This window comes from Nymphaea colorata, chromosome 1 (genome assembly GCF_008831285.2).
Source record: "Nymphaea colorata isolate Beijing-Zhang1983 chromosome 1, ASM883128v2, whole genome shotgun sequence".
NCBI lineage: Eukaryota > Viridiplantae > Streptophyta > Magnoliopsida > Nymphaeales > Nymphaeaceae > Nymphaea > Nymphaea colorata.
The window spans coordinates 5,007,304-5,027,044 of NC_045138.2; the positions used below are offsets into that span (position 1 = coordinate 5,007,304).

The window sequence follows — 19,741 nt, forward strand, 5'->3', positions numbered from 1 at the left end:
AACGTTTACGACGGAGAAATTCCCGCTCTTCCTCCTCCACTCCCCTTCTTCTTCTTCTCTCCTCATCTGCCAGATCCGACGACTTCAGGGCAGCTGCAGGATCACACTCGGAGGCGGATCCCAACGGAAAGGAGGTCTTGCGGAATGGCGTTCGAGGGGGCGAACGTCTTCCTGTCGAGGAGCCTCGTGGCCCCCGAAGTCTTCGATGCCGTCCACGACGCCCTACGGTCCAACGGCGCCCGCGTCGCCCTCTGCTGTGACCCCTCGCGCAACTCTCCCGACGATTACCACGTCGTCTCCTCATCCCTTCACGTAAGTCTCATTCTCTCTCTATCCACACCGACACCTAAACCCTAATTTTTCTTCTTATTTCCCCCCTTCCTCTGGGCCGTTTGTTTGATGGTTCTCTCGCTATCTCTGGTTTTATTTCCGTTCAGGAGAAATTCGAGGTGCTCCGCAGGAATGGATGCACTCTGGTAGGTGAGTTCGCTTTTTCTGTTACTGGAGTTCCCTTTTATTTTTGAACCTCATAGTTGTGATCACGTGGGGATCATCTGGATTTCTTGTTTGAAAAGCTTAAAGGTCTGTAATGACGTTGACCGCGGTTGAATTTCTCGGTCAGTATCACTAGTAGGGTTATTTTTTGTTAGATTAGAGCACTTAGCTGATTTGCACGTGCACGTGTGTTGCTCTCTTTGCTGCCTAAGTTGATAAACAAAATTCTAGAACGAGGAAATCTGATTTCCTCGTTTGTGTTGGAAAGTGGGAGAAGCTGGAAGATGGCATTCGACCGTAATGCTACTCCAAATTAATCAGTTGGTCCGTTAAATCCCACTCTCCAAAATGCTGATTAGTTTTCCAGATTGGTTCACTCTTCATGTTTTATCTTGAATGTTTGAATTGATCTTGCGATAGACGACGGCAGACAGTTCAAGTTAGAAAGTTTGAATTCTTGTAATATTTGTTGGCAGGTCCAGAATGTGTTCTGTCCTGCGCTAAGGAGCGTAGGTCCTTACCAAAACAGGGCTATACTTGTTGCTTTGCAATGGATGGGGCGAAGGTGCTTGCGTCTGGCTTTGATCAAGAGGAGAAGGTACTCGTACTATTGTAAAATTTTATATTCTGGTAGCGTGAAAATTTTTGTAGTGTGTCTGTTGTTATCAGAAGCCTTGTCTCTGAACCACAAGTGGTCGTCTCTGTGAGCCCCAATTTCTGCATCTTTAGTCCATGTGGAGCTAAACTCTTTCATCACAATATCTAGTTACATGGTTACGAGCACATAAAGTACTTATGTGCACGAAAACAGGAACAGTATTGTTGTTCTATCAAGATCAGATGGACAGATCAATATGGACCACTTTGTAACTCTTGTTTTATGTTGTAAGTGTTACAGGATAAAATCGACATGATGGTGACTGCAATGTCCGGTGTTTTGCTTGCAAAAGTTTCACTAGATATCAGCTTTGTCATTGTGAAGGATGTTTTGGCTGCAAAATATAAGGTGTGATGCAGTAATTTTTATACCGATACCATATGTTTTAGTTCTATTGCATCTATTGTGGAATTCTGGTTGTCTTCAACGGTTGTGACTTTGGAATTTCCTTTTCCCTGCTTATCTAGTTTTTTGTTTTTAATATGAAGTGTTGGTCATTTTCAGCCATTCTTAATCTTGAACTCTTCTTCCATGGGAAGTTACTTGTCCACCCTTGAGGCTGTAGTTTTGTTCTTTTGAATCTATACATGCTTGTATTGTATGTTTGGAACCTCCCCAGCAATATCATGACATGATGACTTTTGATTAACTGGGTATTCTATCTTGTTTGATTTGATATTTATTTTTTCCATAATGTTACATTTGTCTTATTTGCTTGGGTCGCTACACAAATTATGGAAATTGTTACAAACCTTCACTTTTGTCAAATTCTTTCATTTGCATAAATGTCTGTAGAGGCTTGAGATTTGAGAATGTTACTGATTTTTTTGTGAATCTAATGAATTTCTATTGGATATCTATTTTTTCCTGAATTTTAAAACAAGACTTTGTCTTCTTACATTTGTCTTATTTGCTTGGGTCACTACAACAATTATGGAAATTGTTACAAACCTTCACTTTTGTCAAATTCTTTCATTTGCATAAATGTCTGTAGAGGCTTGAGATTTGAGAATGTTACTGATTTTTATGTGAATTTAATGAATTTCTATTGGATATCTATTTTTTCCTGAATTTTATAACAAGACTTTGTCTTCTTTTCTAAGTTTTTGCACCATTGCTAAGAGGCACTTGTTTCCTATTTGGTGGGATGCCAAGAGCTAGAGGTGTCCATGAAACAGGAAAAAGACGCACGGCCTTGAGACTAGGGCTGGGCAATAGGTCAGGTCGGGCTGGCTTGTTTGCTAATTTATGAAGGCTTTGCCGACCCTAAGGGCCCGAGCGTATGACACATGGGTGGTTTTAAACAATTGTTTGCACCTGTGTCACATCCATGTCGATGCTGGTGCTTGCACTGATGCTTTTTCGACATAGCACATGCATGCAGTCAACTAAATCGGGCCAAAACTGACCATTTTAAATGCACATTTGAGTAAACTATTTCTAATACAAAAAGTTTATATGTGAATATAAATAATTAAGACTCCTAAACAATTAAATAACTATATTACAAATGATATATACACATTGGAAACGGCGGACTCCCAAAGCAGCGAACGATGCTGCCGAGTTTGGAGTTTGAAGCTATATCGGTCGCTCAAATCAGTTGACAACTTTGAAGCAGCTAACGATGACCCAAATCAGCCAACGTTTGCCAGAAAATATCGCCAGATGTCGGAAATAGTTGCCGGAGGTTGCCGTAGGAAATAGCCACGGGAGATGGCCATGTTCCTCCTCGACAAAATCTGGTAGAGCAAGAGCCCTCGAAGAGTGGACGGCTTGGTTTTGTCCTTTTTGATATGTTGCAGCAAACCAAAAAAACCCTAATTATCGGATGAAAATGGACTTGGTCAAGTTTTTGGATGGATATGAACTTGGGTACGTTGATTGTGCCCGGTACCTATTGACTCACACTGAGGCCTTGTTCGATGTTGTACTTGCACCTGTACCGATGTCACAGCCGACCGGTGTGGCGCTTCACCAAATATGTGGTACTCGTGTTACATAGATTGTCTACTATATTAAAGTGGATTACGTAGTTTGGAATGAAAACTCAATGTTTGTATCATAATATAGCTGTTACAGCCAGCTGTCTTAGAGAGAGAATCATCTTATTAACTAACCGCAATCTCACTAATAAAGAGATTGGGGCAACGGTAGAGACTTACAAATAACATCAACCAAAAGTAGAGAAATGTTTAAAGAGAACTTCTAACTATTAAATATTGCAAATGACCACCTAGAAACTTAAAGTCTTTTAATTTAACACTCCCCCTCAAGCTGGAACATACATATTAAATATGCTCAGCTTGTCACAACATCTAGAGAAATCACCAATAGGAAGTGCTTTGGTGAAGACATTTGTAGTTTGATCTTTAGATGATACATGAATGGTGGCTATGGTTTCTCCTTGAACAAGGTCCCGAATGTAATGACAGTCCACTTCAATATGTTTAATTCTCTTATGAAATACTAGATTGTTTGCAATGTATGTGGTTGCCTTATTGTCACAATACATTCTCGTGGGAAGAAGAATTGACACACTTAGGCTAGATAACATGGATTTATCCCAAGTCATTTTAGCGGCAGTTTGAGCTATAGCCCTATACTCAGATTCTGCACTAGATGTTTACACCACACCTTGCTTTTGGCTTGTCCAGGATAGAAGGTTGCCTTCTACAAATACACAGACTCATGTGGTAGACTTCCTGTATTCAACTGAGCCAGCATAGACAACATCACTATAGACTTCCATTTCCAAGGTCTTGCCTTTTGTGAACACCATTAATGTTGCATTCCAATGAACTTTGCTAGGTCTTTCCATGAATTGACTCAGCTTCCCTATTGCAAAACTAATGTCTTGTTTGGTAATAGTAACATAACGCAGCTTCCCAATAAGGGATCTATATGATCGAGAGTCTACTAAATTTTGATTGGTCATCATAAGATGTATGCGTGGATTCATGGGTAGAGTGGCTGGTTAGCTCCTAGCATCCCGGTGTCCTGCAATAAATCAAGATCATACTTCTGTTGGGATAGACCTATACCTTCGTTGTTGTGAGCAACCTCTATTCCCAAGAAATATCGTAGTTGACCTAGATTTTTCATTACAAAGTGTTTTTGGAGAAACAACTTTGTATCAGAAATTTTTTGATCAGAGTCACCTATCCTATCAGGATAATATTATCAACATAAACTACTAAAATGGTCATACCCTTAGAATTCTTTTTGATAAACAAAGAATGATAGAGAGAGGGTCTCGCAAAGCCACACGTTGAGATCACCTCAGAGAACTTGTGGAATAACGCACGAGGACTTTGTTTGAGTCCATATATAGCCTTCTTCAGTTTGCACACTTTTCCACACTTTCCCTATCATTCAAACCCTGGTGACTATTGCATATAGACAATCTCATCGAGACCACCATACAAAAAGACATTTTTGACATCACGCTGATACATGAGTCAGTCATGGTATACAACCATAGTTATGGTTCTCAGTTGGACAATAAGAGAAAAAATATCAAAGAAATCAACACCATAGGTTTGCGTGTAGCTCTTGGCAACCAACCTAGCTTTGTTTCTTTCCATAGAACGATGAATACCCACTTGGAGCCAACAATGTCACAATCAGGAGGAGGATTAACAAGTTCCAAGATGCCCCACTGAACCAAGACATCCATCTCATCTTGCATAGTTTGTCTCTACTGAGTATCTAATAAAGTCTATCGGTGACAAGTAGGAATTGCATGGACAGTCAAAGCTTGAATAAATTGTTGCATACTTTTACCAACATCGTTAGTAGAAGCAAAATGAGAAATGGGATGCAAAGTACATTGTCACTTGCCTTTGCAAATAACAATAGGTAAGTCTTGATAGGGATCAAATATATCTATAGTGGGCTTGGATGGACTATGTATACTCACCTCAGATGTACTTACCTCCTAAGAAGAAGTTGGAGAATGATCATGAGAGGGGTCTTGTCGATTGGAGACACCAGAAGAAGACTCACATGGGAATGACTCCAATGTATTGGGAGGGATAGGTAGTGGTTTGGATGCTCGTGACATCTCAATAGAGGTAGGAGAGAAACTATAATAAGGCTGAGAATCAAAGAATGTGACATCCACATTGATATGCTCTTTTTGAGTCATGAGGTCAAAACATTTGTAACTTTTATGATTTGTAGTCAACAAAGATATACTTAATTGCTTGAGCGACCACACGTGTAGGCCCAAGGATGTGAACAAAAATGTGCAACCAAATATCTTGGGAGCGATTGGAAACAAGGGTTGTTGTGGGTACACAATTTTAATGGAAACTTGGTTGTCGATGGAGGATAAGAGTAAACGGTTGGTCAAGTAACAGACAGTGAGGATGACATCTCCCAAAAAATATGCAGGTAAATGAGTATGAAGCATTAAGGAACGTGTCACATTTAAAAGTTGGCGATGTTTTCGCTCAACTACTCCATTTTGCTGGGAGGTATGAGGACAAGTAAACTGAGGGAAATGCTATCCAGAGTAAAATTTCATTAAGGTAGATGCCTTGAACTCAAGAGCGTTATCAATGCGAATGCTTTTAACAAGAATACCAAACTGAATCTTTATTTCAATAATAAGGTTCTTGAGAGTACATATGACTTCAGACTTTTCTTTCGAAAGGAAAACCCAAGTGGCTTGAGAATAATCATTAATGACAAGAAAATAACAAAATCTAGACCTACTAACAACTCTGCTAGGACCCCACACATCAACATGAAGAAGATCAAATAGTGCACAACTGGACAAACTAAGACTTGAAGAATAACTGCCATCAGTGTGCTTGCCAAGTTGATAGGCTTTACATTGGAATGACTCTGGTACTGATAGATGAGGAAGTAGGTGATAGATGGATGGCCTAGTCGGCTACGCCACTAAAGGGAGAAGGATAATGAAGACGAGGAGCTTGCAAAACCCACAAAATCACATAGGATGTAGATGCCCCTTCGCTCATAAGCTCCACCAATCTTCTTCCCACTTTGTAAGTCTTGAACATAAACTACAGTAAAATGTAACATGACAATGTAGGTCATTAGTCAATTGTCCGATTAATAAAAGATTAGTGGGAAACTCTAGAGCATATTATAACACATTAAGAATTGTCATAGACTGAGAAATCTTAACATCTCCATAACCCATAATAGGTGACCTACCATCTGCACGTTTCACATGACGAGTCTAAGGTAATGTGTGGAGCAAGGTAAATAATGAAGGTCTCCTACAAAAGTGCCTTGATGCTCCTGAATTAATAATCAAAGTAGTACCTGTATCATATGGAGCAATATTGGCAGACATACCACTATCAATCATAATTGTAAAGGCCGATGGCTGAATAGATTTGTGTGTTAAGAACTGCTCATATTCTGACTTTTTGATATTCACTGTCATAATCTTCGGATGGAAAAACAACGAAGACCTCTCTACTGTTGATGAAGTTGCCTGGACAGATCTGATAGGAGATTGTAATGAATTTTTGCCCTGCTTAGATGCAACACCTCTGCCTAGGGATGTAACAGAAGGACGACCATGTTTATCCTAACTTTTGTCTTTCAAATGCCCTATGTTCCCACACTTGGTGCACTAAAATCTCCCACGACCTCCTCTTGACCCTTGGCCTGTGCCCCTCCTCCTGGAGAAACTACCTCATGGCCTCTGGAAGCCACTAAGGCAGAGGCAAGAGCACCAAGAGCACCAATGGAAGGCTGAGAAAGGGTCATAGCAAGATGGCTAAGTCTATTGTAGGCCTCAGTTAGATTAGGGATTTCTGCTTCAGTCAACATTTGTGTCTTTACTACTCCATATTCGAAAAAGAGCCCCTGTAGAAACTTTGCCACCATAGACTGTCCAACATGAGTCTTGTGGCATGTGGGATATGGAGGACATAGAGCTTTCAGTCTTTCATAAATTGACTTGATGGAAGTGAAGTACTGAGCAAGACTTTGATCCACCCTGTTGCAAATTAAGTTATTCCTCCACCTACAATATCTTACTAACACCCTTGTCTACGTTTGTTTCAAAAAATCTCACATCTATTTGGCAGAGGTATAATATGCAATAGTAGAGGTAATCTGTGGTTGCACACTATTCATGATCCATGACATGACAATCTACGACACACAGACATGGCAAAATGGGCCAAGTATCGGTGTCGACGCTTCGACACGTGGATCCCGACACTTGGACACGGCATGATACGTTTTGGATCGGGTTTGGGTCAGACCCGATCCGAACCACTTTTCTAACCTGACATTTTAACCCTAAACTTCCTTACGCGTCCCTGTTTCATGCTTGATGCTTCCCTTTGCGACGATTGCTTCTCCTTGTAACCAGCGACAGCAATGGCGGGTGACGGCGACGGCGACAAGGTCCGGCGATCCACTGCGACGTCCGATGGTGTCCAGCGGCAGCTGCCGACAGACAGGTAAGTGGTTTTTTCATTCTTTTCGATATTAGAAGCTAGGGTTTCACGTTCTTCATTTGGGTTTTTGTTTTTTGTTTTGGATTTGCCGATTTGGGGATGTTTTTGTTTGAATATTGGACGATTAATCCGTCCATCTTGATCCTAAGAGTGAATTATTAAGTTTATGTTTTTTTTTTTATTTTATCATTTTTAATTTTTTAGAATATAAAATTTGCTGTGTCTGCGTATTCAAAAACTTTTGAAAATTGCCGTATCCGTGTATCCGTACACATACCCGTATCGTACCCGCACCCATGTGACATAGATGACAATATTATTATCTTCCTTCCATGTATTATATTTTCCACTTTTATCACAAACACATTTTCTTCTATAACATGCTCCTTTAGATGTCCAATCACAGATATCATAAACACACGGAACCAAATTTCATAATTAAATTAATCTAACTTTACAGTAGAGCCATAAGGAAAGGGATTGGCCATGTTCTTATGCTCATACTGCATCTCTGGCTTGCCTTCATCAGCCATAATGCGAGACTGGACAATATGACCTTAACCTGGTGACACTTTGATACAATCAAGAAGTATAGCGCACAACAATCAACTTGAGATGATTTAGGCAGCAAAATTTTTCAGCATCAATAAAAGTATTTATTAAAAAATATCTATCAACTTGTTCGGTTAATCAATTTACCAATCACAACAATCAACTTGAGAGGATCTAGGCATCAGAATTGTTCAACATCAATAAAAGTACTTGAAAAAAAATTATCAACTTATTGTTCAGTAAATCAGTCCACCAAACTCCCACGTAGTAGGCTTCATACCATTGCTTACTAGAATCCACATATGCATATAAGAAAGACAATCAATCTGATAAGAGTATATCCAACTTGCAACCACTTTTTCACAATCAGCCAAAAAAAAAAATCTGATAAGAATATGGTCCACGACTCCACGTACAACCACTCTTCCACGAGCCTAGATCTGACTTACAACTTGCCAACGTAACTCCCAAGCAGTTGCTCATGCTCCACTACATCCACATTGGAAACGTAATCACACATACTTCTCACGTGTGATTAGGTTCCCCTTCCATGCTAGTGGCGTAGCCACATGGTGGCTGGTGCAGACAGTTGCCCGCACCAGCCTTACAAAATTAGTTTAATACATATGTTAATGTTTTGATATATTTGATTGTTATACATATAAATGCCCCAAATAAATTAAAGGTAATGAATGAGTGCCCCCACCAGAAAAAATTTCTGGCTTCGCTAGTGTTCCACGCTGCTCCACTATGTCCTGATCAGTAGAGAGAAGAGAGAAAGGAAGGGTGGAGAAAGAAAAGAAGTGGGAAGAGATGGGAGAGAGAAGAGGTCCCTGGAAAGTCATGTCAGCTGCCGGCAGAGAAGGGTGGATATCGCCGGCTTTGATACCATGTTACAACTTGCAGTCTTAGAGAGAGAAGATCATCTTATTAACTAATCCTAATCTCACTAATAAACAAATTACAACAGCGGTAGAGACTTACAAATAACATCAACCAAAAGTAGAGAAATGTTTAAAGAGAACTCCTAATTATTAAATATTGCAAAGGACCATCTAGAAACTTAATGTCTTCTAATTTAACAATAGCAATATTTGCTATTTATTTCAAAAGGAAAGATGTTCTAGTGCAAGCAGGAAATTGATTTCCATGCTTCTTTCTATGCATGCTTGAATGCACTGCTCATTGTTTTGTTTGGAAACCTCTTGTTAAATTTAATGAACTAAACGTAACAGTTAACAAAATTATCTATATCAATCAAGCAAGTCAGAATTTGTCTCACGAAGTTATTTTTATATGTTCCTTTGTCCACCATGAAAATTTTGAAACCAGATCAGTGTGGTATTGCTTTTGTGTTTTGATCCTATAATTTGAACGTTTTCATGCCTTGGTATTAAAGAAACTAGGAGGCATCCTAGGATAAACCAGTAAACTTATTTGTGCCAGATTATATGTGCTTGTGTGCCTCTCAGGTAACACATGCTTCTCATCTTATCCTTCCTCTTGTATAGTTTGAACCAGTGTCACAGATATTGCAATATTTTCAAACATATTGCTATATCAGCATCAAAATCAGAACAACGACAAAATCGGGAAAAAATATTTATTGTGTTATTATCTCGATTTTTTCATTTTTCTATTTTTTAGCATTGATATTATTATGGATTTAAATATAAACTTAAAGTAAATTATTTTCATCAGTTTTATTATCGTTAAAATATTCCTTTTATCACTTTTATATAATTTTATTCATGTTTTCCTATTAGTTTCTCATTTATTTCATTTATACATAATTTTTTTATTTTCAAAAATTTTCTGAGTTTTTCTCGAGATTTTCCCAAAAAAAAAAAACAACTTTGCCGTTAAAAACCCGAGAACGGTATTTGTGACACTGGTTTGAACTGATGCATGTGAATTTGTTGTCTTTTTATGTTTTTCTTTGTCAAAAATATACTAATGATCTTGTAGAAACTGATCTTTAAGTCCGGACTTGTTCTGCCCTGTTGTAGTGGGCGTCAAATGTTCTGAAGAAGCCTATTGTTACTTTGAGATGGCTGTATGAATGTTGGAATGAACATCATGTTGTTCCCCAAGAGCCACACAGGATTCTTCCTTTTGTTGGTTTAACCATCTGCGTGACAGGAATCCTTGCAGGTTCGAATTTGTTCAAAATTACAAATTAAAAATTTTAGTTTTGTCCATTTATAGAAATGAGGAACTACTGACTGTTTGTTTTCTCAGATGAGCGGAAGGAGATGCGTGAGCGTATTATGGAAAATGGTGGTCAATATTCTGCAGATCTAACAAAGAAGTGCACACATTTAGTTTCCAACATATCCTTTTAAACTTGAACCTTTTCCTAGGCCATTGCTTTTCTTTCTTTCTGGTAAGTTGCATAGTGTGGCAAGTAGCATAGTGTAAAGGGTTGCTTTTCTATTGGTAGTTATCTGTCACAGACATGTTTCATTTTTCCACGTGATTCTGTGTTGTCTTTTACAATGAGCTGCTAATGACTAGCTTGTAAATATTCTTTTGGTAAACTTCATCATGGATAACAGTCCACACTCACAAGATTTATAAAACATGAAATTGTTCCATCCATCAATTTACTCTTGATGCAGTTTCACTGTTTCACATTATCTTGCATCCATTGTTTACTTACCATGAAGATATTTAAGATATTTGAAGATGCAAGGTTGTACTTTTTTTAAAAAATAGGCAAGGGCAACTATTTCCCTGTGAGTGCTTGTGAGCAATGTTATTTGTATCGTATAGATCGCAGAAACCTATACGAGACGCTTGCGTATCGCAAGCGTATCGCCCGTATCGTACGATATGAGATAAAACAAAAAAATCTTTATTTTTTAAAGTTTAAAAACTCCTCCCTCTCTCTCTTCTTGTATTTAAAGATTCCAAGGGACATAGGAGGGAGAAATTTTGCCCATTTTCATTAAAAATAACCAAGGATTCATCGATTTGGGAGATATTATCGTTGAATCATGAAAGATGATATATATGTTTTGAACATATAAAATTGTGATGTAATCAAAGTCCTAAAACTCCAAGTCCTAAGACTCTAAGTCTTAAGATTCTATAAAAATTTCAAGTTTAAAATTGTGATGGATGCTTATTATGTTATTTTGAATATCTGATTTCTTATTTTTGAATGCGTTGTTGATACACATGAATGTTCCTTATGTATGATGATCTTTTTTATATTTGAATACATTTTTCTTGATTTCTGATTTTTTGTTCATTTTTTCTTATTTTTAATGATTTTTTTCTATTTTTTCTGATTTTTAAATATTTTTTAAAATTAAAAAATTAATTTTACGATACGTTACGTTACGTTTGCGATACGTTACAATACAACGTATAGGTCAGCCCGACCGATACGCGATATGCTACGCCTTTTATAACATTGCTTGTGAGGTCAGAAGTGGTCAGGTTTATCACATATACTGATTGTAAATATGGAAACTAAGGGAAAAAAATGATTTAAATTTTTTTCATTTTACTTGAGAGCTTGAGTTTATAAAATACTAAATAAGTTCACATGTTTTTGGCATTAGAATAGTCATTTGCTGACCAGTAGAATCTGAAGAGGAGGAAGATGTACCTGGCCTGTGGCAGGAGGAGGAGGCGCATATTCAAGGCTGAATTAGGTTAAGGGTTATATTCGATGCTACTTATAGATTTTGTTGTCCTAAACTTCTTTTGTTATCATTTCCAAGAAGAGACCCACTTTACAAAGTTTCCTTCTTAAATTTTTTTTTTTTATTACATTAAGAGGCTTGTTGTATAGTTTGTAAAAGGATTCTCTTTACTTCTACTTTTTTCACACACATACATTGCTTTACCAGCACCGAAATTTTTGTAGAAAGTACCACAGTTGCACCCTGCAGTCGTGTGACATAGTACTCTAGGTTTTCGTGTGGGACTTGACCTTTTTACGCTTGATAATTGTAATGTTTTCCAACTAACCAAGCAGGCTATGTGCTTATGGAATTTACATAATTCAGGTCTTTGTTATGAAAGTTGACCTGCTTGTGTCTGATAATTGCATTGTTGTCCAACTAACTAGCAGTATACATGCTTATGGAATTTACAAATAATGCATGTATTGTTCCCCTGCGTCTAGAGTCTGTATAGTCCTTTGCTTTTGTTGTATTTGCTTTGCTTATGTTAAGTCTTGGTGTAAGCTAGTTTGTTCACCTATGTCGGAGTACCCTCCCAAAACAGCTCCCTAAGTGTGATATTGGGATTCCTTGTTTTGGATGGTCGGCATCGGGAATTCTGTAAGCGGCTTCGGCCATCCTTGTAAGTAAAGTGTAATAGCTTACTTGCTTTCTCTCGTGATGTACTATTCTCTCTGAAGTGAAATATATTGCGACTTTTCTTTCCACACTCTTTGTGCAAATTTGTGTCCTTTGTTTTCGAGAAAGCGTTCAAGTGATCTGCGCCCACTTGAACGAGGCGAAGGCTTGCGGCTTACTGGCGAGAGTTTGCCGCGCCGCGCGGTCCGAAGGAGTCGGCCCGTGACATGTATAGTGCTTCTAACAAATGTGTGTGCCTCATATGCCACATTGTACCATTTGACCTTTCACTACTGATGTGGCTGCTGGTGCCAATGCTGCCTTGGTGCATCAGGGTGGTTGTCCTACATAATGCTTTATGTTTTAACTTTTAAGTCATATATACTAATATCATTTACACTGTATGTTTTAATTTAAGTAGTAGAATTCATTTATTGATATAAATAGAAGCCTTTTTCACACGTGTATCCATGTCTACAACACACACATATGCCTTTTTCTGCACATGTTCCCATCCTTAAAAGTTAAAACCATTGAACCAAGTGATTAAATGATGAAAATAAAGTGATCTACACAGATTGTTTAATAAATAGTAACTTTTGAGTCACATCTTTTGGTTGTATAAAAAGGAAGATCAAGTGCATAAAGAATGACCAGCTCACAATGCATCAAAATATGGTGGGTTGAAAAGTCAGATTTATTTCCAAAAATTTATCCAAAACAGTAGTTGTACGATATGTTATGCATAGAACGCTCAGAAACACTATGTTGAATCTATCTAGGCCAGGTAAACTATGTGTGTGTGTGTGTGTGTGTCTGTCCGTGTGGTCTGGACCCACTGCATGTTTTTTTCGTAAAAAAATATTGCACCTGCACCTGCACATTTATGCATGTGATATAGCATGCTCCGTGTGGATAGATGTATCTGATGAATGTGTATTTTTGGAGCTGCTAGTTTTTGTCGTTTTCTATCATTGACTCATTCTTCAATCTTAAGAGGTCATTGTTGGATTACCATCTGCTATGAAATATGGATATATCATGAACTGTTTACTTTTTTTTTTTTAATTAGTATGCCTGCCATCTAGTTGTTTGGTCACTAACGCTTTGCACATTCAGTAAGTTCAAGTATGTGCTGTTTTGCAGTAAGATACTACCTCATTAAAATTATTGTTTTTGACATGCTCTGTTCAAACTTACCAGTTATACAAACATATTTACTAGTGAAGTCTTAACTTCCCATTTCCCATACACGCTCCTGAAGGGGACAAGTATAAGGTTGCTAGAAAATGGGGTTCTGTTCATATTGTTAATACTAATTGGGTTCAGCAATCTATTGCTGTCAGAGGTAAATACCAAGCACATCTTCTGTAGCTATTCTGTTATAAATCGAATTTTCTTTGATGTTGTTTCCATATTAATTCACTCTTTCAAGTATAATTTTTGTTGCTATATTCTTGCTACATACAGTTTGCCTCGATGAAAGCCTTTTCCCTGTCAGAGGAGCTTTTAGTGCATCTAATAATATGTTGCAAATCAGTCAGAAGCGGCTAAGCAACCCGGAGAAAACATGCTCAGTTTCCCAGTCTGCTGCTAACTTGGAGAATAATCTCTCACAGCCCATGTCAGCCACACTGTCAGATGCAAATACTTTTGTCAGAGAATCCTCTGATTCACCAGCTTTGTTGACTAGAGAGGGATTACAATCTGACCCATCTACTTTTGTTGCTGATGATTCACAAAATGGAGATGATGACCTTTATCTGGCAGATTGCAGAATTCTGCTTGCTGGATTTCAAGCATCTGAAATGCGTGAACTAGTTAGCATGATCCGCAGAGGAGGTGGCTCCCGGTATATGTCATTCAATGAGAAGTTGACTCACATAATCGTGGGAATCCCCTCAGATGTGTAAGCATAAATTATCATTTATATAATGTGAAATTTCTTTTCCAGTCTTGATTGGTTGTCATACAAAGATGTTAGTGCTTCTTGAGGACTCTTTAAATTTCTGGTGCATCCATTGGCTTTTCCAACTAATTTTGTGTGTGTTTGTCTGTCTTTGTAAGCGAAAAGAAAGAGATAAACCGGCTTGCCATGTGGGGTGTAATTAACATAGTGAGACGCAACTGGCTGGAAGATTGTCATCGTGGAAAAAAAGAAGTCCCTGTGACCCTGAAGCACATGGTCTCAGATTCTCTTCTAACCAAAGGTCTGTTTGGGATACAGTTCTTTATTCTTAGACACTTTTAGTCTCATTCATAAGCTTTAGCATTTGAGAAAAATGTCAGCCATTCCTGTGCAGATGTTGGATAACTTTAAAAGAACTTAACCTCCTAGTTGCATAGTGGTTGCTTTATGTGCTGATTTTGATTGCTCATGAAGCAGAATCCTCTTCATTGGATGGTGTAGTGGGAACACCTGGCGGAGTTCCTGCCCAGAACATTGCACAAACTTTTTCCTTTTCCTCTGGACAGCATTCTGGTGATACAAGAGTTGAAATGCAAACAGAAAACAGTGGTGAATCAAGACTGAAACGTGGGCCTTTTGAGATAAGTAAGAAGCTCAGCAAGTCAGTGGAGCCAGGTGTAAATCCAGACCTGGAAAACAGGTCACTGGCTGCAAACAGGAACACGAAGCATGTGATCAAATCCAAGCATGAACCACACCCAAATAGTAAAGATCTGCGAGCAAATGGTGTTTTTGGAGGGAGACTATTTTGTTTTTCCAGGTCATATCCTGAAGACCAGGTGGGCTGGTTGACTCTTTTCTGCACCATCATCTCATGCTTCCTTGTATGCTTGTTTCTTAGTAGATTTCTTTGAGCTTAACTTGTCCTTGAAATATGGATGTTTTATGAAGTTATGAACAACGCTTGGAGATTTGCTAATAGCAATTGGAGGCTAGATACACATTACTAATAATAGATACATGATTTTGTGATTTCTCTTTGCTTGTGTTCTTGCTTATGGATAATGGCTCCTTGTATGTTGCTAGCTCATTTTCTGAGTTCAATGGTCTTATGAGCCCAACCATGAACTTGGGTTTACTTACTGTTGGATTCCTGTTTTTGTTGGTTAAGAGAGCTGAAGTTATTGAATGGGTGACACAAAGTGGAGGACTGATGGTAGAAGGTCCAGGCGAGAATGTTGATTTCATCATAGCATGTCATGGTCAGTCCAGGAAAGACTCTGATGTTTATCAATCAACTCTTGTTTCAAGCCACTGGATCAAGTTCTGTTTTGAGGTATACCTGTGCACTTTCAACTCTAGCAAATCACGACATTACTTCATAGATGCCATAGGAGATTTGAATCTTGTCTCTTACTTGTCAAGCCTTGTAAGTATTTCACAATTTTGCATGTGATAGCAATTGGTTTTGCACATAATCCGACTTCTGCGTTTAAGCAATTTGCTGATAAGATACTCTTAGAGAGATTATGTCTTCTTTCCTATTTGTAAGGTTTCTTCACAGTTTGAGACTTGGACATAATTGGACTCTCTTAATTATTTAGAAATTCTAGATTATCTACATTTCTGCTTGTCAGTACTTCAGATCAAAACTTATTTATAGTTGCTTTCTATTGTATGGATATTGTTTGTATGAAACTAGTCTTTTAGAGCTGTACTTCATATTATCTGTTTTGCCTAAGCCCCTGAGAGTTTTATATTCCTTGTTTGCAAGATAGTGCTGCAAAAGGAAATCATAGCAAAACTATAAATGTATGTAATCAATGATGTGACATAGTAACTATTTTTTGTATCTTAACACTGATTTAAAGAAATGTGAGCTTGGAATATTATGTCTGTGAAAATGAGGATAGCCATGCTTGCTAGAGAAGGGAATTCTTTCTTCTGAACGGAATGAGCTTGTTGGCAAGTTTAATTTTGTTTGACTTACAGTTTATGTTCTTGTGGGCAATCCTGTCCATGTTTGTTAACGTGCTTCTTTTTTTCCCTCACTGCAGTATGCATAATGGAAACCAGAAGTGAATGTGTGTTTTATTGATCCAGTTGTCTTTGGAATGCTAGAGTCATCAAAGCAAAACCTGTCCAGCTATTTTATGTAAATACTTCGTAAGATGGAGCTGGTTTCTGCCTAGGCCTGCCCCACGTGTTTGACTACTATGTCGGACATTTAAGCAAATACATATCTCTATACTTCAACTTGCTTATATCCTTTACATTTGTATTGAATTTTTTGTGTCATATTTGTTGGCTTTCCTAGAGTTTTTAAGACAGGGTAATTGAGATTTAGAGGCTAGAGCATTCTTCTTAAGTTAGTTTCTCCATCTGTTATTGTTATGACTGCAAAGGACTATTTGGTGTTTTAGCAAGGATGTGATACCAATTTTATTACCTGTTTCTTCCCTAATATCAAGGTTCAAAATTTAGTACAAAGGAGTGTGTGGTATTCTCTGTACAGGGAATCTTCTTTAAGGTGTCCACGAAAAATTTGATGTTTCTTAGTAGTTGATTGCTGTCATAGGTCATAGTATGGTGGGTTCTTATGTAGCACAGACTATTTAAGATTCAGCAGGTCACTGCACCCATGTCGAACCTGCATCACAACCTGATGCAGGCTCAGACACTGCTCAAACTCATCATCAGCTATGCCAAGTTCAATCACCTGCACTTTATGGATGCCCTAAACATTGTTGAGTTATTCTGTCAGAAGTGACCTTTTGCTAGGCCAGTGGTTCTCGTCTTTTTGTTTGAAGCTGTTTGTGTTTGGTGTTTTACATTCTAAACAAGGATTGTTGTTTGATCTTGAAGGAGGGAGTTATGCGAGAGGCTGGTAGCCACATTCTTTTTGCACCATTGGAATGCAGGATTCCCTTACCTGGGTTTGAGTCCTTCTGGTTCTGTGTATCTCAGTATGATAAGAAGGAGAGAATGCTACTAAGAAATTTATGTTATGTTCTTGGTGCCAAGTTCACGGAAAAACTGACTGCGAAGGTCACTCACCTCATATGCAAATTTACAGATGGACCTAAATATGAAGCAGCCTGCAACTGGGGAATAAAGTTAGTTACAGCTGAGTGGATCTCTGAATGTGTTGAACAGGTTTGTTGCTGTACCTTCACGTATTGCTAATTGATGGATTTTATTTTATATTCATCTAAGTTCGCTCTCAATGCTGCTTCATTCAGGATACAGTGGTATCTACAGACCTATTTCTGCCCAAAGCAGTTACTGCTCAGGACATAGAGGCAGGAATTTGCACCATGAGTCAATATCCTACACAAGCAGGACAATTGATTTCAGGAGAGGTCTCATCTCAGTGGAGGAAAAATGACCCAGGTTGATAATACTTTTACTATTCAGAACCAGTTTGTTACCTAAGTTTACACTTGAGTCATCCGTATTGCTTTCAGGTATGGTCCGCCGGAAGATTAATGGCCACGGCTTTCCAGGAGGGGAAGAGCAGTCAAGAGAACTGAATAAAAGAATGAGGGGAACAGAGAGCAGCATCAGTAAGGATGTAGGATTGACTGAAATATTTTTCTGTCAAGAAAATGTGTCGAAGGTTCTGAAAACTAAGAAAAACCAGGAATTAGGAGAATCTGCACCAGAAAGTGAAGGTATGGTTTCTGATGTAGCAGCTGCTATCGAGGACCTATTGGCTCAATCAAGAAAGGTATGTTCATTTTGATAATAATTCTCTTGCAATGAGTTTCAAAAATCTGCCAGTTTCTTTGATTTTTATTTTATTTTATTTTATTTTATTTCTTGTAGATGCAAGATACACAGCCTGGAATTGCAGCTGCCAATCAAACTGTATCCTCTTAGAATGCCGGAATCTAGTTTGTGCTATTTTTTTACTCCATTGGAAATTTCTTGGTCGTCAATTGTGGTCCATGACAATGGTCTACAGCTCTTTTCAGCAGAGCAGTCAATTCTTAGCCAAAACAAGTCGGATTCTCGGCCTGCTTATGGAATGTCTGGGCAATGGTTTAACAGGTAGTCTCCTGACTTTTCTGGATACTTTTTGTAAAACCTTTTCAATTATTGCTTTCTTGTTTAAGTTAATTCTTGGGTATGCTATGATGCTTTTTACTTGGAAATTTTTGGAATCTCGGTTCTAAGTAACGTGCAGTTATTTTATAAAATGTAATCAGAAAACATCATATAGAACCAAGTAATCTGGTTGGTTTATGTCTAGTTTTGGGTAGGAAACAAGTTAATCTAGTTGAGTTATGGACTTGCCATGTCGCCAACCTGTTTTAACTTGAACTGGTTAACGTTGTCAAGTCGAGTGAGCATCTGCTAATATGCCCCAAAAATGTGCACATCCATCGCTTATTCAGTCTACCCCTTCAATATATATTTGCTCTGCAGGGCAGAAAATCCTGTTGCTCAGCAGAACCCATCAGATCGTGAAGGAAATCAAGGGCATTGTGATGGCTTCACTGAGACCCAGATGGAATCTCAGGTTCTCAAATCTGAACTTGATTCATTTCTTTTCAACCTGTGCTTTATTCCTAGGGGAATGAACTTATGTGTCACTGGTTTGGTTGACAAATGATGACAGCAGGTTGTTGAGTATGAAGAAGATCTAGCAGGAAGGCAGATGATAATAGAAAGAGTGAGGACAAGATCTATGGCTTCATCTTCTGCACGGGAAAGGCCTTCAGGTGAACAGATAGATGACAATCTTGGACGTCTTCTTCGAGTTGCTAATGAGAACAAATAGTTTATTGTTTCAATCTTATGTGGACTGTGTAGGTGTGTACATAATCGAATTGGAGCTAACTAATTTGAATTTGTTTCCACCATCTGGGTCTCCTACATGATCCTCGGATTGGGATGGTTAGCTTTCTGTAAATTACAATTTTGGCATGCAGTTACTGAAACAGTTTGAGAAACAAGCGAAGCTTGTTACATCTGTAAGACGCACTAGATCTATGTATAGTTTCCATTTGTAATTACATTTAACAGTGTAACAGTACATTTGAGATGGTCTGGATGCTCTTTAGTGCAGCTGTCTGTTTGCTGTTTTATTCGCTGGGATGATTGGTGAGTATGTTGCTTCCATCAGTAATGGTTGAATATGTGGACCATCCATTTTATCTTCCTTTCTTTTCTTGGACTGGCAGCTAGTGTAACCCCTGTAAGTCTAAGAGGGTGCATTTAACTCTTTCACCCCCAGCTTTTCCTGAAAGTGTTATACAGTTTACGATTTTCTTCAGGATATCAATGTGAAAATCTTGAAGTCATTCGAACTTTGAGGTAAAAAGTACGTGGTAGGTGGATTTGGTATTCG

At 38.3% G+C, this 19,741-nt stretch overlaps 1 protein-coding gene across 2 annotated transcripts; it reads left to right on the plus strand.

The window, feature by feature from the left end:
* The first annotated feature begins 19 nt into the window (after nt 1-19).
* Nucleotides 20-19,460, plus strand: LOC116268065 (uncharacterized). 2 transcript variants are annotated; one of them, XM_050080011.1, is made up of 19 exons: nt 20-312; nt 438-480; nt 972-1,093; nt 1,394-1,501; nt 10,170-10,314; nt 10,402-10,491; nt 13,729-13,824; nt 13,947-14,385; nt 14,544-14,686; nt 14,863-15,224; nt 15,557-15,721; nt 17,251-17,541; nt 17,628-17,778; nt 17,853-18,115; nt 18,214-18,255; nt 18,353-18,438; nt 18,817-18,910; nt 19,010-19,112; nt 19,204-19,460. In XM_050080011.1, the coding sequence occupies exons 1-19, from the start codon at nt 145-147 to the stop codon at nt 19,269-19,271; spliced, it is 2,979 nt and encodes a 992-aa protein (XP_049935968.1). In that variant the 5' UTR covers nt 20-144; the 3' UTR covers nt 19,272-19,460. The 2 variants fall into 2 exon arrangements, with proteins under 2 accessions (XP_049935968.1, XP_049935971.1); XM_050080014.1 differs by having other exon boundaries at nt 19,013-19,112.
* The last annotated feature ends 281 nt before the right edge of the window (nt 19,461-19,741 follow it).

Bases quoted from the DNA above. Each gene is read 5' to 3' on its own strand.
- LOC116268065 (XM_050080011.1), top strand. From the start codon at position 145: ATGGCGTTCGAGGGGGCGAACGTCTTCCTGTCGAGGAGCCTCGTGGCC. The intron at 10,492-13,728 runs ACATATCCTTTT...CATTTCCCATAC, and splicing joins GTGCACACATTTAGTTTCCA to ACGCTCCTGAAGGGGACAAG. The intron at 13,825-13,946 runs GTAAATACCAAG...TGCTACATACAG, and splicing joins GCAATCTATTGCTGTCAGAG to TTTGCCTCGATGAAAGCCTT.